The sequence below is a fragment of the Oryctolagus cuniculus genome, chromosome 1, assembly GCF_964237555.1.
Source record: "Oryctolagus cuniculus chromosome 1, mOryCun1.1, whole genome shotgun sequence".
Taxonomy (NCBI): domain Eukaryota; kingdom Metazoa; phylum Chordata; class Mammalia; order Lagomorpha; family Leporidae; genus Oryctolagus; species Oryctolagus cuniculus.
The window spans coordinates 62,965,758-62,993,092 of NC_091432.1; the positions used below are offsets into that span (position 1 = coordinate 62,965,758).

A 27,335-nucleotide genomic window follows, 5' to 3' on the forward strand; every position below is an offset into this window, starting at 1 on the left:
GCAGCACAGAGACCTATGAGGCCAGAGGCTAATCAGGCAGAACTGGGCCTCCATTCCCTTCTAAAAAGGAATGGCAGATCGCCCTGTTTCCATTCTCTGTCCAGCTGTCTGAGCACTGAATTATCAGCAGGGAGGGGAAAGGTGGGGAGAGAGCTGAGCCTCTACCAGAACTTCAGACCTATTAATAGCTTACTAACATGTCCAAAGGCACAGGGCTGTTGTCTGTAAACTTGGTAACCTATGGCCCAAGACAAGCAATTTAGGAGTAGAGTGTATTTCAAACCAAAGGTTAAAGACTGGAACCCACTATGAATAATGAAATATGGGACCAAACTGAAGCAACTACAGGTAAAGTGACTCTTCTCAAGATGCAGGGAGAGGCTAGCACTGTGGCATAGCTGGTAAAGCTGCCACCTGCAGTGCCAGCATCCCATATGGGCACTGGTTCAAGTCCCGGCTGCTCCACTTCCGATCCAGTTTTCTGCTATGGCCTAGGGAAAGTAGTACAAGATAGCCCCAAGTCCTTGAGCCCCTGCAATTGCATGGGAGACCTGGAAGAAGCTCCTGGCTCTGAATCAGTACAGCTCTGGCTGTTGTGGCCAATTGAGAAGTGAAAGAGCAGATGGGGGCCGGCGCCGTGGCTCACTAGGCTAATCCTCCACCTTGCGGCGCTGGCACACCAGGTTAGTCCCAGTTGGGGCGCCGGATTCTGTCCCGGTTGCCCCTCTTCCAGGCCAGCTCTCTGCTGTGGCCAGGGAGTGCAGTGGAGGATGGTCCAAGTACTTGGGCCCTGCACCCCATGGGAGACCAGGAAAAGCACCTGGCTCCTGCCTTTGGATCAGTGCAGTGCGCCGGCCGCAGCACGCCAGCCATGGCAGCCATTGGAGGGTGAACCAACGGCAAAAGGAAGACCTTTCTCTCTGTCTCTCTCTCTCACTATCCACTCTGCCTGTCAAAAAAAAAAAAAAAAAAAAAAAGAGCGGATGGAAGACCTCTCTCTGCCTCTCCTTCTCTCTATGTAACTCTGACTTTCAAATAAATAAATCTTAAAAAAAAAAAAAAAAAAAAAGATGCAGGGAAGGAAATACCAGAAATCCCTCATCCTCCTAACCCTGCTAACTTTGTTACAATAAAATTCAGATGGAGATCTGCCTTTTTCAGGGGTTTTGATTTGACTTTGCAAATAACTTCAGATACCCACTCAACTCATGAGTGAATATGTCCCCCTTGGACAAGTCACTGCTCTCTACACTTGCTTCTATATCTGAAACTCATGGGCTGGTGTTGTGGTATAATGGGTTAAGCCACCGCCTGTAAAGCTGGCATCCCATGTGGGATGTTCTACTGTTCCCAGCTGTTCTACTTTTGATACAGCTCCCTGCTAATGTACCTGCGAAAGCAGTGGAAGATGACCCAAGTACATGGGCCCCTGAACCCATGTAGGAGAAAAGAAAGGAAAAGAGTGGATACTCACTTATATTTCCTGCCTTTTTCAATCTTAGCACTACCATCAGAGGACAAGCAAGAATCATAAAGTTATTAGGTAGCAAATACAAGGTTTTAATACAATTTTATACTTGTGTGTATAAGTATGAAATTGTCTTGTGTGTATGGTCTTTTCCCTACTACATCAGCAAACTCCATAAGGAAATCTCAAATTATGACTTCAAGAAAGCTAAGAAAACTGTTAGACTGCTTTATGGTACCAGGAAGGGATTTAAGTTCTTATCAGTACTTTGGGGCTCTGTGTGGTACACACACACACACACAGATGCACACAGTAGAATTTAACTATTACACAGGATTGCATTTATATTACTATATCTTAAAGAAAAAAATGTGTTCTTTAAACCACAGAAGCTGAGAAAAAGCAGAGTTACAGACATGGCAGCAGTACCCATCATTTATTCATTCCACAAAAATCAACTGAGCACCTGCTGTATACAAGCACAATTCAAAGCCCAGGAAATACAATGATCCCAACACCCTCAAGGGGAGAGGAAGCCAACAAAATTCCAATATTCTATTTGTTTTCCCATTACCTTTCCATCCCTAATGTGAAACAAATTCATCAGGCTATTGTTGCTTTTCCATCAACAGGGTTCTTAGTTGCAAGAACAACTTGGTTTGCAAGTTTATGAAACAAAACTGATTCTGGCTCATTTAAGGAGAAAAATAACTTAACAAAAATGTAACTCAGACTTACCTGGAGAAGTGGAAAACCAGGGATGGTTCCCAAGAACAATGACTAAAACCAGATAACAGAATTAGTCTGATCAGCACACTTTTGCTTCCACTGCCAACCTCCATTATCCCTAGCCAGCATAATATCGCTGTCATTGTTGTCCCAGGAATTTGATTTTGCTACATGAACCACCACCACCATTTGTCTGTATCACAACCTCTTCAGAGTCAAAAATCCACGGTCCATGAATCAAACCAAAAGAACCTAGGTCAGGCTACAAAAGAGGCTGAAAGTAAATATTTGGCTTTTTAGTTAAGGAGGTTCTTAAATACAGGAAAGAGTAATAAGTATTCATTTTAGCTATTTTGGCTATACAGAAAAACACTAGATTCATCTGGCTAATGCCCCTAATTCAGACTCCATGATCACTTTATGATTAGGAAGTAGTATTCCATGGTGCCACCCAAAGGTAGAAAATGCACTGGTTGAATTAACACAGATATTCCACTGTATATGACAGTTCCATCTCTTGAGGTAAATATAAAACTCAGCACTGTAATTTCATCATATCAGCCTCAAGAACTTGGTTAACATGAGTCTGCTCAAAGAGATCGAGTATTCTCAGTGAACTAACAAACTCTGAGCCTCCAAAAAGTTAACCAATGACAAACATTCATTGCACTCTTCATATGTGCCAAATACTATTCTAAGCACTTAATATGAATTAACTAATTTTTCATGACAACAACTTCATAAGCTAGATACAATTCCTGCTATTTAGCATAGAAAGTGATTGAGACACAGTGTGGTTAATTAAGTAAAGAAGCCTAGGAATAGGCAATTAGAAATAGGAAGAGGGGCTGGTGCTATGGCATAGTGGGTAAAGCCACAGTCTGCAGTGCCGGCATCCCATATGGGCACTGAGTCTGAGTCCCAGCTGCTCCTCTTCCGATCCAGCTCTCTGCTGTGGCCTGGGAAAGCAGTGGAAGATGGTCGAAGTGTTTGGACTCCTGAACCCTCGTGGGAGACTGGGAAGAAGCTCCTGGCTCCCAGCTTCAGATCGGCCCAGCTCTGGCCATTGTGACCATTTGCAGGGTGAGCCAGTAGATGGAAGACCTCTCTTTCTACCTTTGCCTCTGGCTCTATGTAACTCGGCTTTTCAAACAAATAAATAAATCTTAAAAAAAGAAAAAAGAAAAACGAAGAGCCCAGAATTTGAACGCAGATAGTGACTCCATACTTAGACTTGTGTCTACTCCCCAAAGTAAATCACCACCCACCAAGGTCTATTAGGTGGTGGCCTTCCTCACTGAAGGTTTCTGGTACGTCACAGACTAACAGGAAGACACAGTACTATATCCCCTATTCTAAGTTCAAATTCTTTTTTTTTTTTTAAAGATGCATTTATTTATTTTGAAAGTCAGAGTTAGAGAGAGATTGAGACAGAGAAAGAGAGAGAGAGACAGAAAAAGAGAGATATCTTCTATCGACTAGTTCACTCTCCAGATGGCCACAATAGCCAGCACTGGACCAGGCCAAAGCCAGGAGCCAGGAACTTTACCCAGGTCTCCTACATGGCTGCCAAGGCCTCAAACATTTGGACCATTTTCCACTGCCTTCCCCAGAGGATTACCAGGGCGCTGGATTGGAAGTGGAGCAGCCAGGACATGAACCAGGGCCCATATGGTATGCCAGCATCTCAGGTGTTGGCTTTACTGGCTACATCACAATGCCAGCCCTCATTCTAAGGTTAAGTGCTTAATTTAACTAGCCACAGATACAAAATCTTACTGGAAGACGGAGGACTGACTATATAAACATATAGACTGTCCATATAGCATCTAGGTGAGTCTTTGCTTGGCCCCCAAATTCTCCACCTGCAGCTGCTGACACTAACTGTCTACCAAGGTAGCCTTTAATTCAATTCTTAATATGCTATATAATGTTTTATGTATATTCAGGGATTATGCCTATATTCCAAGTCAGAAAGAATTTATATATACAATATATATTAACAGTGGTCTCCAAAGTGGGACGCATAAGACATTACAAGGAAGTACAATAAAGCTGGCGCCGCAGCTCACTAGGCTAATCCTCTGCCTGTGGTGCTGGCACCCCAGGTTCTAGTCCCGGTTGGGGCGCCGGATTCTGTTCAGGTTGCTCCTCTTCCAGTCCAGCTCTCTGCTGTGGCCCAGGAAGGCAGTGGAGGATGGCCCAAGTGCTTGGGCCCTGCACCCGCATGGGAGACTAGGAGAAAGCGCCTGGCTCCTGGCTTTGGATCAGCACAGCACGCCGGCCATGGCGGCCATCTGGAGGGTGAACCAACAGAAAAAGGAAGAACTTTCTGTCTCTCTCTCTCTCTCTCTAACTCTGCCTGTCAAAAAAATAAATAAATAAAAAATAAAAAAAGGAAGTACAATAAGAAAAATTAAAACCTTTATTTTATAATTGCTTTAAATTTTAAAATATAAAAATTAGATGTTTGGCTTATCAATTAAGCCACTAGTTGGGATACCCACAGTCCATATTAGGGTGACTGGATTCATATTCAGACTGCTTATTTCAGCTGCCTGCCAGTACAGACCCTGGGAGACAGCAGTGATAATTAAGTGGTTGGATCCCAGCTACCCATGGAGAGACGTAGATTGAATTCCTAGCTCCCAGCTTCAGCCTAGCACAGCCCAACCACTAAAGAGGAGTGTACCAGCAGATAGGCATGTTCTTTTTATCTCTCTCATTACCCCTCCCCCAAGAGCCAAGCAAGGCCTCACTTGGAGGCTTTATCTGTTTTTGTGTATGGAAAGTCCTCTCTCTTCCAATGAGATTTTATATATCTGGGTCTGTATATCATATAGTCCCTATCATTTACCTCATATATCCTGTAACATTTACCATATAGAAGTTATCCTGAGAATAGAGTGGGTACTCCACAGTGTGCAAGGAAGAACACCAGTGTCTTCAGTCAGTCATTTGCTTTCAGGGTCCTATGACATCCTCTAGTAAATACATGTCTGATTAAATGAATTATGGTTTCTATTTTTTCCTAATTTTTTTTTAGATTTATTTTATTTATTTGAAAGACAGAATTACAGAGAGAGGTAGAGACAGAGAAATAGGTCTTCCTTCTGCTGGTTCACTCCCCAGATGGCCACAATAGCTGGAGCTGTGCCAATCCGAAGCCAGGAGCCAGGAGCTTCTTCCGGGTCTCCCACATGGGTGTGGGGGCCCAAGGACTTGATCATCTTCTACTGCTTTCCCAGGCCATAGCAGAGAGCTGAATCGGAAGAGGAGCAGCCAGGACTAGATCTGGCGCCCATATGGGATGCCAGAGCTTCAGGCCAAGGCTCTAACCTGATGCACCACATGCTGGCCCCATATTTTTTCCTAATTAAACCAAACTTTACTATTTGGATAAATGATTCTAAAGGACGCTTGCAAATAATTAGACAAACAATTTTTAAATCCCCATAGAATGAAGATAATATTAAAGTTACAAACAAAAATACATAAAAATAAGTGGCAGAGCTGACCCTTCTATTTGTAGTATAAACTATTAGCTACATTACAGAATAAAACCAATCTAATTGATTCAAACAATAAATCAGAAAAATTCAAAATTATCAAGACTACTTAGAATATGGATTTACATTTATTATTATATTTTTAAAATTTATTTACTTGAAAGGCAGAGTTACAGAGAGAGAGGTCTTCCATCTGCTGGTTCACTCCCCAGATGGCTGCAATAGCCAGAGCTTTACCGATCTAAAGTCAGGAGCCAGCCAGGAGTACAGGGGTCCAAGAACTTGGGCCATCTTCTACTGCTTTCCCAGGTCCTAGCAGAGAGCTGGATCATAAATGGAGCAGCTGGGACCTGAATCAGCACCCATATTGGATACCGGCACTGCAGGTGGTGGCTTTAACCACTATGCCACAGCACCGGCCACTACATTGCTTATTAACAATGAGAGGCATCTTTATTGTAACTTGATATATTAAATCAGGATTCTGTGCTACTTTTCTAATCCAGCTTCCTGCTACAAGGCATCAGATGACGGCCCAAGTCCTTGGGTTCCTGCCATCTATTTGGGAGCTCCAAGTGAAGTTCCAGGAACTTGGCTTCAACCTAGTATAGTCCTCACTGTTGCAGGCCTTTGAGCAGTGAACTAGAGGATGCAAGGTCTCTTTCTTTGTCATTCTGCCTTTCAAATAAATTAATAAACCTTAAATAAGGGGCCAGTGCTGTGGTGTAGCAGGTAAAGCCGCAGCCTGCAGTGCGGGCATCCCATATGGGCGCCGGTTTCTGTCCTGGTTGCTCCACTTCCTATCCAGCTCTCTACTGTGGCCTGGGAAGGCAGTGGAGGATGGCTCAAGACCTTGGGCGCCTGCACGCACGTGGGAGACCCGAAGGAAGCTCCTGGCTCCTGGCTTTGGATCAGCGTAGCTCCAGCTGTTGCAGCCATCTGGGGAGTGAACAAGCGGATGGAAGACCTCTCTCTCTCTCTCTCTCTCTCTCTGCACCTCTCTGTAACTCTGCCTTTCAAATAAATAAAATAAATCATAAAGAGAGAGAGAGAGAAGTGGAATACCCAGGACTCAAACCAGTGCCCCAATATGGGATGCAGATCTCAAGCAGCAGCTTAACCTGCTGTGCCATGATGAAGGCCCCTCTATGAACTATGTGGAATATGTTCTCTTTGTACTAATATCACATTACATGAGAATTATGTTGTAGTAATTATCATGCACTTGCTGGCCGGCGCCATGGCTCACTTGGCTAATCCTCCACCTGTGGCACCGGCACCCCGGGTTCTAGTCCCAGTTGGGGTGCCGGATTCTGTCCTGGTTGCTCCTCTTCCAGTCCAGCTCTCTGCTGTGGCCCGGGAAGGCAGTGGAGGATGGCCCACGTGCTTGGGTCCCTACACCCACATGGGAGACCGGGAGGAAGTATCTGGCTCCTGGCTTCGGATCAGCGTAGTGCCAGCCATAGTGGCCATTAGGGGAGTGAACCAACGGACAGAAGACCTTTCTCTCTGTCACTGTCTATAACTCTCTCTCTGTCTCTCTCTCTCTCACTGTCTAACTGCCTGGCCAAAAAACAAAAAAATTATCATGCACTTGCTGTAACCCTAAGAATCTAATATATTAAAATTCTTTTAAAAAAGAGAAAAGAAAAATAATAAAACTGCATTTATTTGTAAGTGAGTGCTAGTAGAATATATATATATATATATATATAAGCATTGTTTAAGATTAAAAAATATTACAAATTAGGAAGCATGCAAAATTTTTCTATAAACTTAATACACAAGTTTTCTTCCATGAGCCAGTTATGGCTACTGGCTATATTGTGTAACATAGGGAATTGTCTTTTAAAGGCCATTAAAGGAAAATGATAAAAGAGAAAAAATAGCTTAAATTAGAATAAGATTTTATTTTTTAATAATAAATAGAAAAATGTTTTACGGGAAAGCTACTTAAGTATAACCACTGTTAAAGCAGCTATTTTAACTGGAATTTAAAAAGGATTCTGAGTAAGAATATATTAAATATTGAATATTAAAGAAGTAGCACTAGAGGACAGCGCTGTAGTATAGTAAGCTAAGCCTCCTGCAGCACTGGCAACCCATATGGTTTCCAGTTTAAGTCCTAGCTGCTCCTCTTCCAATCCAGCTCTCTGCTATGGCCTGGGAAAGCAGTAGAAGATGGCCCAAGTGCTTGGGCCCCTGCACCCATGGGGGAGATCTGGAAGAAGCTCCTGACTCCTGGCTTTGAATAGGCTCAGCTCTGGCCATTGCAGCCAACTGGGGAGTGAACTATCGGATGGAAGACCTCTCTGTTTGTGTCTTTCTCTCTCTCTCTCTCTCTCTGTAACTCTGTCTTTCAAATAAATATATCTTTTTTTTTTAAAGATTTATTTATTTTTTACTTGAAAGTCAGAGTTACATAGAAAGAGAAGAGAAGCAGAGAGAGACAGAGAGAGGTCTTCCATCCGATGGTTCACTCCCCAGATGGCCGCAACAGCCAGAACTGCGCTGATCCAAAGTCAGGAGCTTCTTCCAGGTCTCCTACATGGGTGCAGGGGCCCAAGAACTTGGGTCATCTTCTACTGCTTTCCCAGGCCATAGCAGAGAGCTGGATGGAAAGTGGAGCAGCCAGGACTCGAACCGGCGCCCATATGGGATGCCGGCACTTCAGGACAGGGCGTTAACCCGCTGCGCCACAGCGTCAGCCCCATAAATAAATCTTCTTAAAAAAAGAAAAGAAAATTAGGCAAAAAATTTGAATACTTCCAAAAATAATAAATACATTTAATATATTAATATTATTTTTAAAAAAAATTTATATATGAAATTCATCTTCTTTAAGGAATTATTTACTTATTTGAAAGGCAATTACAGAGAGAGAGAGAGAGAGAGAGAGAGTGATAGATAAATCAATTGATCTTCCATCCTCTCGTTTACTCCACAAATGACCAAAATGGTCAGGGCTGTGCCAGGTCCAAATCAGGAATGAGAAGCTTCATGGGTCTCCCATGTGGGTAGCAGGGGCTTAAGCACTTGGGCCATATTCTGCTGCTTTCCCAGGCGCATTAGCAGGGAGCTGAATTGGAAGTAGAACAGCTGGGATTTGAACCCCAGCATCCATATGAGATGTCAACATCGTAGGTGGCAACTTAACCCACTATGCCACAACACCATCCCCTACCTATTTATATACACATAACATATAATTTTCAGGTATATATGAAAAGATACTTTACTGTATTGGTAACTGAAGAAACACAAATTAAAACCACAATTTAATAATATCACACAGCCAAAGCTGTGGCGTAGAGGTTTGTTAAAGCCCTGGCCTGGAGCACCAGCATCCATATGGTCACCAGTTTGAGTCCCATCTGCTCCACTTCAGATCCAGCTCCCTGTTAACGGCCTAGGAAGGCAGCAGAACATGGCCCAAGTGCTTGGGCCCCTGAACCCACATGGGAGACACGGAAGAAGCTCCTGGCTCCTGGCTTCTAATCAGCTTAGCTCCGGCCATTGTGGCCATTTAGCAAGTGAACCAGCAGATGGAAAACCTCCTTCTCTGTCTCTTCCTGTCCCTGTCTGTAATTTTGCCTCTCAAATAAATAATCTTTTTTTAAAAAAAGAAAAGGTCAAATTTTATGTTATGTTAATTTTATCTCAATCTTTAAAAATTAATGGTTAGTGACCGCCTGGTGAACGGGCTGGTGTGTTAGGGCAGCTTTCACCCTCACCCAATTTACCATGCAGAACTCAACTCATAGTTTTATACACTCTAGCAAATAGAGATCTTGCAAATGCTCAGGATACAAATATATTTCATCATTCACATTAACCAATACATTGCAAAACAACTGCTTCCTGTTCTCTTTGAGTTCCTATTCAAAACAGAAAGACTCATGGCTTCTTTTAAAAAGGGAAATTTGGGGGCTGGCATGATAGCATAGAACGCAAAGGCATCCATTATGGATGCCAGTTCAAGACCCGGCTCCTCCACTTCTGATCCAGTTCCCTGCTGATGCACCTGGAAAAGCAGTGGAAGATGGCCCAAGTGCTTGGACCCCTGCACCCATGTTGGAGATATACTTACCTCCTTTTACCTGATTGGAAAGGAAACAAAAGCTCTACTACAAAAACCTAGACATGTAGGATAAAGGATTCAAGCACTATACCACCTCCATCAAATATCTATTAGATAGACTGTCTAGCAGACTCTTCCTCTCTACCTACCCCCTTGCCCAGTTTCCTCAACAATATCTTCTTCCTCAATTAGTTCTACTTTTGTTAGATTTATATATTGGACACATACTTCTTTTTACAAAAAAAAGTTGTTCAATTATACAGTGGGTATATATGAATTTAAACTATTTCCCTTCTCCCAAACCCTACCTTCAGAAAATACACCTTGATTTTCTTCCCTTAAAGAACCACTCCCTTCCCTGCTCTCAATCCACATAGTTCTAGGGAAGCTGACCATGAGCCCTGAGTTCCATAAATAGAATATAACTCTGTTAAACAATGAAAGGCCAGCATTCTCCTATCCACAGTGATTAAGTTAGGGTGGGCACACTGCCCAAGAAAAATCATATTCATGACTGCCAGAAAATCTGGGAAGGAATTACTAACTTTCAGCAGTGGTACAGTCACCACTATTTTATATTTCAATAAATGGTTAAGCTGTATATTCAAATCTGATATCTTTCTTTGCCACTAATTGGAAGGAATCTTCCTAAACAGTGATAATAAGAGTAAAGCACAGGCAAAAATGGAGACAGAGTGGTTCCTAACGATGCCATTAAACTCCCTGTACCTGGCTAGATCTAAAAGCACATCTACTTCAGGCTTTTTGGTTACTTCTGTCAATAAAGTCCCTCTCTTGCTTAATTCAGTGTGAGGTATAGTTCTATCACTTGCAAAAGAGTCACAACAAATGCAAAATTATTTCAAAAGCAAAACTGAAAACCAGGCATTTAATTAATCAACTTCAAACCTTTTTTTGAAGTTAGAAGAACTTTAAAAAAAAGTTCCCAAGAGGGAGGATAGGGTGGAAAGAATTATTATGTTCCTAAATTTGTATATATGAAATGCATAAGTTAATATACATTAAATAAATTTTTTTAAAACGTTCCCAGATGGGGCCGGCGCCGTGGAGCATTAGGTTAATCCTCCGCCTGCGGCGCCAGCATCCCATATGGGCACCAGTTCTAGTCCCGGCTTCTCCTCTTCCAGTCCAGCTCTCTGCTGTGGCCTGGGAAAGCAGTGAAGGATGGCCCAAGTGCTTGGGCCCCTGCACCTACATGGGAGACCAGGAAAGAGGCACCTGGCTCCTGGCTTCAGATCGGCATAGCTTAGGCCGTTGCAGCCATTTGGGAAGTGAACCATTGGATGGAAGACCTTTCATTCTCTCTCTCTCTCTCTCACTGTCTGTAACTCTACATGTCAAATTAAAAAAAAAAAACAAAAAGTTCCCAGAAAACTCAGTGTTCTTATTTTCCATCACATTCTCAAATGTGCATATAGCATTTTATAGTTTCCAAATCACTTTCCCATTAATAGCCTCATCTGATCTTAAAAAACAAAAACAAGTCGATGAAATCAGCACTCACATGAAGACATTCAGAATCAAAGATGTGACCTGGATAAGTCATCCAAATTAAAATACGGCTTCTGTCTCCAAATTATATCTTTTCGCTACTCATTACTGCTTTGCACAGTTCGCAGCAAGCCATCCGTAGGGCTGGCAACTGGCTAGGTTCAGGACGGACTTGCTACCTGACTACACTGTTCCCTTGACCCCTATCAGCTTTGCCTAGTTTCATTCAGGTTTCCTCCTGCTCCCTCTCCTAACAGGCTGAGACACAGAAAAGACCATGGCACAGCATTCCACTATAAATACAAAAGGGTATGTCACTCAATGGACTGGCAGTCCTGAAAGTCAGTGGCCTTACTTTCAATCTAGTCCTTAGTATCTGAGGAAGAAGCAGTGTCTTAAGACACACTTATGGGGGCAGCGCTGTGGTATAGTGGGTAAGGCCACCGCCTGCAGTGCTGGCTTCCCATATGGGTGCTGGTTCAAGTCCTGGCTGCTCCTGTTCTGATCCAGCTCTCTGCCATGGCCTGAGAAAGCAGTAGAACATGGCCCAATTCCTTGGGCCCTTGTACCCACATGGGAGACTCAGAAGAAGCTCCTGGCTACTGGCTCTTGGTTTCATGTTGGCGCAGCTCCAGCCATAGCGGCCAATTGGGGAGTGAACCAGCAGGTGGAAGATTCTCTCTCTCTCTCTCTCTCTCTCTCTCTCTGTGTGTGTGTGTGTGTGTGTGTGTAACTCTTTCAAATAAATAAATAAATCTTTAAAAAAAGGACACATTTATGGTAAGATTCTTCACTTGATTCAACAGCAACCAAAACATAATCAAACCACCTGTTGTGTATCTACTGGGGATTTCAACACCTAAAAATTATTACTGAGTTAGAAAACTTCAACAGCGTATATTCAAGGATTTAAAAGTACATGAAATCGCATTATATTAGAAAATTAATTCAAAATGGATCAATGGCCTAAATATTTTTGCTAAAACCATAACTATAAAACCATAACTCTTAGAGGAAAACACAAGGGGTAAAACCTTGTGATCTTGGCTTTGACGATGCCTTATTAGACATGACACCAAAAACCTGAGCAATAAAAGAAAAAAAAAAGATAAACTGGGCTCCATAAGTGTAAAATTATTGTGTGTCCCAAAAAGGAAACCTGTTAAAGTGAAATGTACACTATGAGAAACGGTGACTTGATCAGTCCTCACCCTGACTGTTGATGAGCAACTTGATATGTTATCCCTCTTAGTATTTTTTTTTGTTTGTTCTACTTAATACTTTTGGTTGAATACTATAATCAATACACAATTATTCTTAAGTGCTGAAACTTAACTGAAAAGTGATCGCTGGTAAATGTAAGAGTGGGAAGAGAGGGAAGAGATGTGCAATTCGGGACATGCTCAAGCTGACTTACCTCAAACGGTAGAGTTAGAAACATACCAGGGGATTCCAATTCAATCCCATCAAGGTGGCATGTACCAATGCCATCTCACTAGTCCCAGTGATCAATTTCAGTTCACAATTGATCATAATGATAGGACTAAGAACCAAAGGGATCACAGAAACAAGAACAGTGTCTGCAAATACTAGCTGATAGAATAAAAAAGGGAGAGAACGATCCAACATGGGAAGTGAGATACACAGCAGACCCATAGAATGGCACATGTCCTAAACAGCACTCTGGCCTCAGAATCAGCCCTTAAGGCATGCGGATCTGGCTAAAAAGCCCATGAGAGTATTTCAGGCATGGAAAGCCAAGACACTCTGGGGGGAAAAAAAAACCTAAATGAAAGATCTCCTCGAGTGAGATCCCAGTGGAAAGAATGGGTCATCAAAGAAGTAGGTACCTTTCTCTGAAGGGAGGAGAGAACTTCCACTTTGACCATGGCCTTGTCTAAAAATTATCAGAGTCAGTGAACTCAGGGGGCTTCCATAGCCTTGGCAACTCATGACAAGAGCCTAGGGTGATTACTGATGCCATAAACAAGAGTGTCAATTTGTTAAGTCAACAACAGGAGTCACTGTGCACTTACTCCTCATGTAGGATCTTTGTCCTTAGTGTGCTGTACATTGAGATTTAATGCTATAACTAGTATTCAAACAGTATTTTTCACTTTATGTTTCTGTGTGGGAGCAAACTGTTGAAATCTTTACTTACTGTATGCTAAACTGATCTTCTGTATATAAAGAGAATCGAAAATGAATCTTGATGTGAATGGAAGGGGAGAGGGAGTGGGAAAGGGGAGGGTTGTGAGTGGGAGGGACGTTATGGGGGGGAAGCCATTGTAATCCATAAGCTGTATTTTGGAAATTTATATTCATTAATTAAAAGTTTAAAAAAAATTATTGTGTGTCAAAGAACATTATAAGGAAAGTGAAAACCTATAAATGGGAGAGAATACTTGCAAATTACAAATACATGAAGAATTTTAACATCTTAGCAACAAAGACAACCTAATTTTAAATAGGCAAAAGACCTCAATAGAAATTTCTTCAGAAGATATACAAATGGCCAACAAGCAAATGAAAAGATGCTTAACATCATTAGTCACTAGGGAAACATAAACCAAACCACAATGAGATGCTACTACACACCCACTAGGATGGCTATAATTATAAACAAACAAAAAAATAAAAATAACAAGTATTGGCAAAGATGTGCAGAAATCAGAACACTTCACGTTGCTGACGGATTGTAAAATGGGGTAGCCACTGTTGAAAACATTTGGGTGGTTCCTCAAAAAGTTACCATATGACTCCATAATTCCACTTCTGAGTATACAATCAAAAGAACTGAAAACAGATACTCAAACAAGTACAAGTACAAGCATGCCCATAACAGCAGTATTTACAACAGTTAAAATGTAGAAACAGCTCAAGTGCCCATCAATGGATGAATGTCTGAACACAATGTGGTATATATACTTGTGTGTGCGCACACACACACATGGACTTCAAAAATTTTTGCATCAGTTCAGAGCACCAGTTCAAGTCCTGGCTGCTCTGCTTCCAATCCAGCTCCCCTTAATGTACTTGGGAAAGCAGGTAAAGGGGGCCCAAGTACCCACATGGGAGACCCAAATGGGCTCCAGGATCTTGGCTTTGGCCTGAACCATCACTGGCCATTGGTGGAGTGAACCAGTGGATGGAAGATCCCAACTCTCTCTCTTTCTCTATCACTCTCCCTTTCAAACAAATAAATAAATAAATCTTTTTAAAAAAATGTATTACATCAAAATCAACTTATCTTTTATCCCGTTTTCCACAAACTATTTTAAGTACCCTCACAATTCAGCTATAAACAGAAATGCAGTTTTCTGATATATGCTACAACATGGATGAACCTTGAAATATTAAGTGAAATAAACCAGACACAAAAGGACAAATATTGCATGATTCCACTTTTCTGTACTGTGCATGAAGAACAGGCAAATTCACAGAGATAGAAAGTAGAGCAGAAGTTAACAAGGGCTTGGGGGAATAGGCAATTATTGCTTAACAGGTACAGAATTTCTGTTTGGGATGATGAAAAAGTTTTGGAATTAGTGGTGCTGGTTACACAACAATGAACATAACTACTGCCATTGAATGGTACACTTATAAATGACAAAATGGCAAACTGTGTTATATATTACCATAAAAATCATTTTAAAAATAAAGTACTAATACCCACTAAACGTAGATGAATCTCCAAAACATTATGCCAAATTAAAGAAATCATCCACAATGACTGGTGTTATGGTGTAGCAAGTAAATCCACTGCCTGCAATGCAGGCATCCCAGGAGGGCACTGATTGTTGTTCTGGCTGTTCCACTTCTGATCCAGCTCCCTGCTAATGTGTCTGGGAAAAGCAGCAGAAGATAGTCCAAGAGGGGCCAGCGCTGTGGCGCAGTAGGTTAACACCCTAGCCTGAAGCGCCAGCATCACATATGGGCGCTGGTTCTAGTCCCGGCTGCTCCACTTCCGATCCAGATTTCTGTTATGGCCTGAGAAAGCAGTGGAAGATGGCCCAAGTCCTTGGGCCCCTGCACCCACATGGGAGACCCGGAAGAAGCTCCTGGCTCCTGGCTTCGGATCAGCGCAGCTCCAGCCGTTGTGGCCAATTGGGGAGTGAACCATTGGATGGAAGACCTCTCTCTCTCTGCCTCTCCTTCTCTACTTTCTCTATCTGTGTAACTCTGACTTTCAAATAAATAAATAAATCTTAAAAAAAAAAAAAAAAAAAGATAGTCCAAGTGTTTGGGCCCCTGCCACCCACATGAGAGATCCAGATGAAACACTGGCTCCTTGCTTCAGCCTGTCCAGCCCTGGTCATTGTGGCCATCTGGCGAGTGAACCAGAGGATGGAAGATCTCTCTCTCTCTCTCTCTCTCTCTCTCTCTCATCTCTGCCTCTGCCTCTGCCTCTGCCTCTGCCTCTCTGTAACTCTGACTCAAATAATTAAATCTTTTTTAAAAAAAGTCAAATGCAAAAAGTCACATATGGTATGATTTATACAAAATATCCAGGATAAGTAAGTTCTGTTCATGACTGTCAGGGCAATAAAGAAATGAGAAACTGCTTAGAAGACAAGGGGTTTTCCTTTGGAGAGAGAAAAATGTTTGGGAACTAAATATGGTAGTTGTACAACACTGTAAATGTATTAAATGCCACTGAATGGTACCAATTTTAAACAGTTAATTTTATGTTACATGAATTTCACATCAACACTTTTTTTAGATTTATTTATTTGAACGTCAGAGTTACATAGAGAGAGATTCCATCCACTGATTCACTCCCCAGATGGCCTGTGATGGACCAGACAGAAACCAGGAGCCAGGAGCTCCATCTGGGTCTCCCACCTGGGTGGCAGGGACACAGATATTTGGGCCATCTTCTCCTTGATTTCCCAGGCCATTAGCAAGGAGCTGGATCAGAAGTGGAGCAGCCAGGACACAAACTAGCACCCATATGGGATGCTGGCCTTGCAGGCAGTGGCTTTACCTGCTACACCACAATACCAGCTCCAAAAAATTTTTTAAGTATAGAAAAATTCAAAGACTCATTTGGGCTTCAGGAATTAGTGACAAGAAGTAAGGCAAGGCAAGAAACTGTCAAGCTGATTCAGAGATGCCCAGTAACAGCAGCAAAAAGCAACTTGATACTGCAACAACCTAATGCCTCATTATACTGGGGTGCAGGTAAAACTACTGTTATTTGAGGACCCTAAATATAGTATATTAAATCAAAGAGAAGTTTATTTCTCTCTCATATAATAGTTTAGCAGTGGGGCCTAAGCAGCCACTTGCAATGCCAGCATCCCATATCGAAGTGTTGATTTGAGTCCCAACTTCTCCACTTCTGATTGAGCTCCCTGCTAATGCACCTGGGAAGGCAGAGGACAATAGCTCAAGTGCTCAGTCCCCTGCCACACACATGAGAGATCCAGATGGATTCCTGGTTCATGGTTTCAGTCTAGTCCAGCCCTGGCTTTTGAGGATATCTGAGGAGTGAACCAGTGGATGGAATATCTCTCTCTCTCTCTCTCTAACTCTTTCTCTCTCTCTCTTTCTATCTTTCTCCCTCCCTCCCTCCTTCTCCTTTTCCCCTTTCCCTTTCAAATAAACAAATAAATCTTCTTCTTTAAAAAATTATTTAGTAGTCAGCAGTCTAAAATTGAGAATAGAACTTTGCCATCCTCACTCAACAGGAGGCTTCCATCTCTGGGACCAAAAAAAGTGCTGTGGCTCTCACCATCTCCCAGATAGCAGAAAGCAGTACACAGTAAGGGACACATTACATATTCATTTTAAGGACGTGGTCTAGAGACAACACACACATTTCTACTTAGATCCCACTGGTTAGAACTCCAACACATAACCACACTTCCTTGCAGAGAGCCAGCAGCTACGCACTCTGCTAAAATCCGACATCCTATCACAAAGAAAGAATGAGACAGTCAATACTGGCAAAGACAACTAACAGTCTCTTTTGTAACAAAGAACTTATTCCCAGGCCCAGCTACCCTGAGGTTTGCAGTTATCATTCAGTGGAACCTACTGACTAGCATGGGGGAAAAAAAGGAAAGAAAGACAGTTGTGGATAAACGTCCCATGTTATTCTCACTACTCTAACACCAACATAGTCTATTTGTTTGCCTTTTGTGACTGTTTATAGTAGAAATAAAAGTTGCTCAAAAAAAAAAAACAGAAAAGAGGTGGGGCAATAGGTACGCAGTTAAGATACAGTTAGGACACCTGCATTCCCTGTCAGCTGGGATTAAGTACCATCCCTGCTTTTGAGTCTATCTTCCTGCTAATGCACACTGGGAGGCATCAAATGATGGGTCAAGTATCTAAGTCCCTTCCAGCCATGTCGGAGACCTGAGTTAAGGTCCAGAGTACTGACTGTTGTGGGCTCTCTCTCACTGGCTCCTTCTCTTTCTTTCCCTTTCAAACAAAATTTTTAAAACTACACTTAAAAAATAAAAACAAAACAATGAGATCTGTCTGAGCAACAAGAATACAGAAAAAAACAAAACAGAGTTCTTGCCTTCAAGAAACTTCAAATCTCTCATGACAATCATAGACTCACAAAGCAACCACAATAGAATGATATAATCAACAAGGAGACATATAAAGTGTAATAGTAGAGAATTAGAGTAGAATAGACTGGCTGTGGGCAGAGAAACTAAAGAAAGCTTTAAAAAGTGTTGACACTGAAGATGAGAACTGAAAGGTGAGAAAAAGATAGGAAGACATCAGAAGCAAAATGAAAGCATGAGTAAAAGCACAGAGAAGTGTTTGCTGAAAAAACAATAATGCAGATCCCAGATCATGGAATTCCAGGGACATCAGACTGAGAACCAAGTCTCAAAGCCTTAGCAAGACATATGAGGTTCTCTGTAACCAGGCATCCACTTGTTCCTTCAGCCTCATCATTCACATAGGTTGCCCCAAAATTCTTTCTTTTCATTGTGCTTCCCTTCCTATCCATGGCTGCTCAAACAGGCTGCGTCTTTTTCTCTGTCTCTCTCACCCTGGGAATCATGTCATCACTCTATACACATTTCTCTCAGGCCTATCTTGCCCTGGGGAAAGTTCGCATCCTATGTTGATTATTCCCTGGGAATGGCCCTGATCCCACTCTCATTTCACTCTGGGGACCACTCTGACCCATGCTTCACTATGCATCATTCTCTGGTTGTGTCACTGACTTTCTAACAGGACAGGATGACTTTTTCTCACCTCTTAATCTTGTACTTCTGTCAGGCTAGTGAGAATAATCTTGTCTTGAATACATCTATTTCTGCTCCCTCTGTCTGGGTTTTTTATAAGCCTAGTACTTTGCCAGGCATCTCACCGCAAAGTTATTGGTACCTGGGTCTTAGGCGGTAAATATACTACAACCACATTCTAGTCATTTAAGGGGTTGGATAGTGATCTTATTCTTCCTCTCCTTCTTCCTGACAGAGTCCGGGGATGACCTACCTCTATTAGGTTGGCATTTGAACTCATCTCATTTTACCCTGGAGACATCACTGACCTAAGTTTTATCTGACTTGGGGAACAGCTCTGGCCTTGACCTCCTCAGTCACTACACTACATCATAGAGAGAGTCACACCCCAGCATCCTCTGGGGATGGTCTGCACTCTGGCCTTGGCCAACACTAAGCCTGAGGAAAGGAAAGTGGTATGAAGCAACTGGCCTTAAGTAACCCTAATACTATCCTAAACTAGGGAAAGAAGATTTCCCTTAGGAGGGGCAGGGAGAGAGAAATTTCTAAGTCATCATAAAATTCCTCTTTCTGTATTAAAAAAAAAAAAAGGTAAATGTGTCTCAAATAGTATACCGGCAGATCCCACACAAAGGCCTTTTTCCAGGTGTATTCTAGGTTTTCAGATGCAGCAAAGTCACAAATATCAATATGTTCCCAAGTGAGTCCAACTCAGGATATTCAGACTTTGGTTTTCTTCTGGTTCCTAGGTCTGTGATTTATACATTCCATTTGGCAGCAAAGCAATAACATTTATATGCTGTCCTTTTATAACATTCTATTTGAACTTGACAATGTTTTAAGAGGGACTAACCTATGCTTTACAACTTTCTAACCATGCAGTCTTAGGCAGTAAACTTTCTCATTTGTAAAATGGGAAGAACAGTACTATCCCACAGGGTTATTGTGAATAAAAGTATATATATATATATATATATATATATATATTATATATATATATAGTACCTAGAAATATATTTGGCATAAAATAGGTTTTCATTCATTTGTTAATTTATTCAAAAACACTTACTAATATATACTATGTCAGAATTGTAGGCACTGATGATTCAGCAATGAACAAAAACTGCTGCTCTAAAGGAACTATCAGGGAATAGACACAGGTAGACATCCTGACAAAGTATGTCCTGTGGCGATAAATGGGGAAAAAAAAGTTGCACGGGGCTGGCACTGTGGTGCAGCAAGTCAAGACACTGCTTGCAACACCAGCATCCCATATGTACTCAGGTTCGAGTTCCGGCTGCTCCATTTCTGATCCAGCTCCTGGTTCACATACCTGGGAAAGCAGCAGAAGATGGCCCACGTGTTTGGGCCCCTGCCACCCATGTGGAAGATCCAGAAAAAGCTCCTGGCTCCCAACTTTGGCCCAGTCCAGCACCAGCCACTGTAGCCATTTGGGGAGTGAACGAGTGGAGGGGAGATTTCTCTGTTTGTCTCTCCTTTACTCTCTAACTCTGCCTTTCAAGTAAATAAATCTTTTTTTTTTTTTTTTAATGTTTCAGTGTGCTGTGGGGGAGAGGTAGCTTTTTCTAAATAGAATAATTGGAGAAAGCTTCACTGAGCAGACAACACTTGAATAAAAGATCTAAAGAAAATAAGGCAATGAGCCATGTGGAGATTTAAGGAAAGAAGGAAGAAAGGCCTGAGGCAGGAGTATATTCGTCACATCAAAAAACAAGAAGGGCGATGGAGCAGTGTGAACAGATGGAGAGGAGGTGAGGATAAGACAGGTAACTAGAAGCCAAGTCACCTATGAACTTGCAGACCACCTGAAGGACTTTACTTTTTCTCTCAGAGACAATGTGAAGCCATTGCACAATTCTGCACAGAAGAGCTCTAAGATTTAGGTTTACATTTTGTGAGGATTGCTCTGGCTTTGTTTAGAACAAACTGTCATCAGGCAACAGCAAAAGCAGGGAAACCAGTTAAGGGACTATTATCTCACCAGGCAAGAGACAGTGGTAACTGGGATCATGGTAGTAAGAGCAGAGGTGATGACAAGTGTCTGAATTTTCGTTATGTTTCAGAGGTAGAACAGAGTTTGCTGACAAATTCAATCGAAGTGTGCATTTAAGTTTAAAATGCCTGTTTGACACCCAAAATGTCAAGGGAGAGATTATATATACATATATAAAAGTCAAGGAAAAAGTCTCAGCTGCAAACACAAATTTGCGATCTGTCAATAGATAATATTTAAAAATATGAAAGTAGCCTATGAATGCTAGGAGATACTCAATAAATGAAGTCCTGAATGAATAGTAACTGCTATTATAATCCATTTTTTCTTAAGGTGTTATAGACTATTAAACTTCAGTGCTCAACTTCTTCTTCTTTTTTTTTTAAAGATTTATTTATTTACTTGAAGGTCAGAGTTACACAGAGAGAGAAGGAGAGGCAGAGAGAAAGGTCTTCCATCCACTGGTTCACTCCTCAATTGGCCGCAACGGCTGGAGCTATGCCAATCCGAAGCCAGGAGCCAGAAGCCTCTTGCGGGTCTCCCACATAGGTGCAGGGGCCCAAGGACCTGGGCAATCCTCCACTGCTTTCCCAGGCCATAACAGAGAGCTGGATAGGAAGCAGAGCAGCCGAGACTTGAAGCAGTACCCATATGGGATGCCAGCACGACAAGCAGCGGCTTAACCCGCTACGCCATGGCACTGGCCCCAGTGCTCAAGTTCTAAACTCATCCCACGCCTCAAGAAAATTTCACTTTCTTCTCTTGCACTCCTGCTCACTTCCTTCCTTTCAAATTTTAAAGAAAATATCAGATAAGCAAAAGCACTGTGGTGTAATTGGCAAAGACACCAATTTTAATGTTAGACTTGCATTTGAATCTTCTATCAGTTATTTACTAGATCCATGAGCTTTTAACCTGAATTTTATAAGCATATATGATTAGGCTAATAGTACCAACCTTACACGACAGTTATTTTATGAAGGGTAAGGCATCTGTTCATTCTCCTGTCCGTGAAGCTGAGCACTGTGTTCAGCACAAGGTTTACGGCAGGGATCAAACACAGGTACTGTCCCAGTAGAGCTCATAGCCAAGGGAACCATAATACTTCTAAAGGATCTAGAGAAAATTTTTAAATTAAAAAAAAAAACTAACTGAAATAAAATTTAAGTAAACACATAAAGAGCTTTACACAGGGGCCAGCACTATTGAAGAGTGGATTAAACCATGGCCTACAGCACCAGCACCCCACATGGGCACCAGTTTGAGTCCTGACTGCTCCACTTTCAATCCAGCTCCCTATTAATGCACCTGGGAAAACAGCGGAATATGGCTCAAATGCTTGGGCCCCTGCAACCACATGGGAGACCCATAGGAAGCCCCTGGCCATCACGGCCATTTGGGGAGTGAAAGAGCAGATAGAAGATCTCTCTCTCTCTCTCTCTTTCTCTCTCTCTGTGTGTGTGTGTGTGTGTCTCTGTCTCTGTCTTTCTCTCTCTTTCTGTAACTCTGACTTTCAAATAAATAAATCTTAAAAAAAAACACACACACTTTTCAGGAAGATGTGAACCATGTGCCAGATGCCCAAGAAGAGTGCCATCCGACAGCCCAGCAATTCCTCAGAAGGAGTTTGTCTAAAGGAAAAGCTCTTCTAGGCTCAGAGGCTGTAAAGAGTCCACAAACAGCAGCAGGTAGAACCTCAGAGGCACTGGTAAGAAGTCACAGAAAGATGGAAAAAATAAAGTGAAAGCCTATGCCACCAGAGCCAGCAGCCAAGCAGAAAGAAGGCAGATCAAGCAAAGACCAAGACCTGCAGCCCTCATGCCAGGAACTGTCATGTTTCCTCCAGGCTAGCACCAGTTCTAGAATTTTGCCTTTGTCCCTCTAGGCCATCCATCCCTGCCCCTTTCAAAGGCACATTTTAGAGTCTCATGTTGAGCTCCTAACAGAGTAGAGCACTGTGAAGTAGCAAGTGCACACCTGGGAGTTCCGCAGCCCTGACTGAAACTGGCTCCACAATTAACCAGCTGCATATAGAAAATGATGACAATACTCACTCCCAGGATTTGTGGCAAGCATTAGAAATTGATCTAACATCTCTATCTGTCCCTAGTAAAATGGCTGGCATGCAGAGGTTACTCAATAAATGGTGCTCTGATGACCTATTATTAAGGACAAGGTCTCCCTTGTCTACCCAACACTAATGACTCTAGACTTCAGCAGAGTAGCCCAGTTCAGGGCTCCCACAGTAACATGGAATATTCAGAGACACGGCAACCTCACTGGCCACATTTCTCCATCTCTGCTCTCCTCAACCTGTATCTGCTCCAGTCTCCATTCCACAGCATTAACTGTGAAAAAAACATAATCTTTGAACTTGCTTCCTTGTCTCCTCTTCAAAATACCACCCTCTTTCCTTCTTTCCCTTACCATTGTATTTCTCAGAAGAAAAATCTTCCATTGCTTCCAGCTCCTCACTTCATACTTTCTCCTAAGCCATAGCAGTCTAGCTTCCAGCCCCACTCTGCCACTGAAACTGTTGTCACCGAGGTCATCAGAGACTTTGAGTTAGGGCTACTATTGCCTTCTTTTAGAAACTCTCCTAATTCTTGGCTTCCCAAACAGTACTTTCTCCTACCTCTCTGATTGCTCCTCCTCAGGCTCCCTAACTTTGCTGTCTATATATATCAGAGTTCCATGGACTCAACTCCCTTCCTTTCCCCATTTTATAGATTTTACTAAGGTAACCTCATCTACTTCTATAATTTTCACTACCACTTAGATGTCACCATTCATGTATCTGTATCACTATCTCTCAGGAGCTCCAAAACAAGCATCTTCTCCCTCAAGTACCAAATAAACTTTCTCATGAATGTCACCCATAATAACCTCAAAACCAAAACTAACTTTCCCAAACCAGCATGTGCGCACACATGTTCTTTCTCTCTCTCCCTCTCCCTCGATGTGTACGTGTGTGTGTGAGAGAGAGAGAGAGAGAGAGAGAGAGAGAGAGAGACTCTACGTTTCAAATATATAATCTTTAAAAAAACAAATAAAGGGGGCCAACACTGTGGCGCAATAGGCTAAGCCTCCACCTGCAGCACCAACATCCCATATGGGTGCCAGTTCGTGTCCCAGCTGCTCTTCTTCCAATTCAACTCTCTGCTTACGGCCTGAGAAAGCAGTGGAAGATGGCCCAAGTGCCTGGGACCTGCACCCATGTGGCAGACCCAGAAAAATCTCCTGGCTTCAGATCAGCCCAGTTCCAGCAACTGCAGCCATCTGGGGAGTGAACCAGCAGATGGAAGACCTTTCTCTGATTCTCCCTCTCTATGTAACTCTCTCTCTCAAATAAATAAATAAAATCTTTTAAAAAATAAAATAAAACACCACTCCTACGACAGCACTCCCTATCTTAAATATCCATAGTAATATTCTCAGTTACAATAGGATTTAAGTTCTTTGTCCTAAAATACAATCTCACGCTGCTTCCTACAACCAACTCCAGTTTGAGGAACAATTCACCAATCTCAGAATATGCCATGCACATCTAAACTCAAACTGCCCAGAATTAAAGATCAGTTAACAGATCAAACTTAAAGATCCAGTGTAAACAGCTTTGATGCCCTCCCTGCCCCTTTCTTGCAAAGCAGTAAGACTCCCTTCTTCTATCTGCCAGTACACTTTTGTGTTCCTCTATTGTAGCACTGCGGGGCTGTTATTGCATTTACTTGCTCACGTGCTTATCTTCTCAGTCATCTGTGAGTTGCTCATGGACAGGGACTATATCATTCAGAACTTTATACTCAGCCATTTGCCCAGCTTCTCAAGATGAGCAACCAAACTATACATCCTAACAGGAAACACTTGCCCTGTATCAGAAGGACTAACTCTAATAGCAACAGGGAGTCTCAACTTCTCCTCTTGCAAATGCTTCCAGATGCTGCTTGGGCTCTGACCCGAGAGGAGCCACTCCTGACCTGTCTCCTGGGGTCCCTCTCCCTGGAGCAGTCTGTTTAGTAGAGAGAGGAGAGCTTCCTTAAGATTAAAATTCTCTGGAAAATGATTTCTAAAATGGCTTGAGATTACCAGGAAGACTGGCAACTGCCAGACCCACTGCAGGAAGGAATTTGTGAAATAACTCTAAGACCTTTATACACCTTCAAAAGCAATCAGGATGATTACTGCAATAGCTTGTGGCTGATCTTCTTGCCGTCAATTCACCCCTTGGGAAACTGCCCTGCACTCACCATTTACAAGTTGTTTCACTAGGCACAAATCTATGATTGCTTCTCAATGCCTGAAAGTGTATAGCATGGCGATAAAAAGCAAAGGCTCGGGAAATATATCACTTGGGCCTGAATCCCAGCTCTACCACTTGGTAATCATGTAAGTTTGAGCAAGCTATTTTAGTTTTCTGGACCTCAGTTTTCTTGTCTGTAAAATGGTGAAATAACAATACCTACTCTCATCAGGTTGGTATAAAGATTAAACAAGGGGCCAGCTTTGTGGCGTAGTGAGTAAAGTAATCACCTGAAATACCCGCATCCAATATGGGCAGTAGTTTATGTCCCAGCTGCTCCACTTCCAATCCAGCTTTCTGCTAGTGGCCTAGGAAAAGCAGCAGCAGATGACCCAAGTGTTTGGGCCCCTGCCACCCACATGGGAGATCCAGATGAAGCTCCTGGTTCCAGGCTTCAGTCTGGCCCAGCATTGGCCATTGTGGCCATCTGAGGAGTGAAACAGCAGATGGAAGATCTTTGTCTCTCCCTCTATGTAACTCTGACTTTAAAATAAATAAATAAATATTTAAAAAATAAAATAAAAGATTGATCAAGTGGGCAGGTGTTTGGCACAGTGGTTAATATACTACTTAGGATGCTTGCATCTCAAATCAGAGTGCTCCAGTATGAGACCCTGCTCCACTTCTGATTCCAGTTTCCTGCTAATACACATCCAGACAGGCAGCAGTAACGGCTCAAGTATTCGGCTCCCTGCCACGCATGTGGGAGATTTGGACGGAGTCCAAGACTCATGGCTTCAGCCTGGCCCAGCTCCGGATGCTGCAAGCATTTGTGGAGTGAACCAGAGAGTAGAAGATCTCTCTATCTATCTATATCGACTTTCCATAAATAAAAAATTAAAAGGCTAAATGATTAAATAAGCTAATACAAAATAAGCTAATAATAAGGATGATTAGGCTTGGTATTAAAAATGCTAAGAATAGCAGCTGACACATAGTAAGAACTTGTAAATCACATGTAAACATACTTAGCTGTTGAGTCCCTCCATCACTCATAGTTTTACTCTTTAATTTTTATCTTTCTGAGAGGGAGAAATAAAGAGAGAGCACACTGCCACCCCTAGTTCACTCCCAAAATACCTGATGGCCACGTCTGGGCTGGACCAAAACTGGGAGCCGGAACCCCAGTCTCCCATGTGGGTGGCAGGAAACCAGTTAGCTCCCACAGGTCTACTCACTTATGCTCCTTTGACTCTACTCACAATATCAATTGCCATCTGCCCAACACCTCCCTCTGTTCTTGGTTGCAGTTCTCCCCCCAGCAATCCTACCTTCAGCTGCCAGGTAAACAGCCCCCTCAGCAGTGTCCCATGGATACCACCTTCTCTTGAGCATTTCATTCTCCATGATCACTCCTATCTGCATTCAGGTCATTTTCACAATCCATATGCCCCCTGAACTTCTGTAGTACATAAACACTAAACAGAGTTTCAGGTACTGGTTAAGTCTCATTGTCTCCAAGAAGTCTACTAGATAATAGTGACTCATATAGAGTTCGTCTTCTCTTGACCACTAAAGTCTCACACTGCAACATACACTTCCACACTCACATCATATAATCATTTCCAATAGATTAAACTCTGTGAGGCAGTGTCTTGGTTTTCCATCACTACATCCTCATCACTTTAATCCAGTGATGGAGGGGCCAGCGCTCTGGTGCAGCGGGTTAAAACCCTGGCCTGAAGTGCCAGAATCACATATGGGTGCCAGTTCTAGTCCCAGCTGCTCCACTTCTGATCCAGCTCTCTGCTATCACCTGGGAAAGCAGTAGAAGATGGCCCCAGTCCTTGGGCCCTGCACCCACATGGGAGACCCAGAAGAAGTTCCTGGCTCCTGGTTTCAGATCAGCGCAGCTCTAGCCATTGAGGCCACCTGGGAAGTGAACCAGCAGATGGAAGACCTCTCTCTCTGTCTCTACCTCTCTCTGTAACTCTTTCAAATAAATAAAAAAAAATAAAACAAAATAGTGATGGAACAGGGCTGTCACTGTGGCATAATGAGTAAAGCGACAAGCCTACAGTGCCAGAATCCTATATGGGCACCGATTTGTGTCCTGACTGCTCCAGTTGCAATCCAGCTCCCTGCTAATGCACCTGGGAAAGCAGCAGCAGATGGTCCTAGTGCTTGGGCCCCTGTACCCACATGGGAGACCCAGATGAAGCTCCTGGCTCCTGAATTCAACTTGATCAAGCTCTGGCCATTGTGGCCATTTGGGGAGTGAACTAGCAGGTGGAAGATCTCTCTCTGCCTCACCTCACTCTCTATAACCCTGCCTTACAAACAAATAAATATAGTTGGCACATAAATTTATTTCATTTTATTTACCATTCTCCTTTCCCCATGAGCTACAAATACATGTAGAAAGAACAACAGTCTGGAAATTCAGAGTCTAATTAACTAAGATGTTAGTTAACTGCTTCTCCTCTCTGAATTTCAATTTCCTCATGTACAACTCACAAGACTGCTGGTCCAGGATAAATTAATAAAATGTGCTTCAGTGAC

The 27,335-nt window shown here is 42.5% G+C and overlaps 1 protein-coding gene across 11 annotated transcripts in view; it reads right to left on the reverse strand.

Annotated features, from left to right (window-relative positions):
* Nucleotides 1–27,335, reverse strand: part of STIM1 (stromal interaction molecule 1) — a 248,022-nt gene that overhangs the window by 150,905 nt on the left and 69,782 nt on the right. Inside the window, exon 1 of one of the 11 annotated variants that reach the window (XM_070074520.1) lies at nucleotides 10,096–10,646. The exons of the other annotated variants lie outside the window; for them this stretch is intronic. Coding sequence (XP_069930621.1) covers nucleotides 10,096–10,183 — 88 coding nt within the window. The 5' untranslated portion in view covers nucleotides 10,184–10,646. Of the gene's footprint in view, nucleotides 1–10,095; nucleotides 10,647–27,335 lie in introns of those variants that run through there. 11 annotated transcript variants of the gene reach the window in all.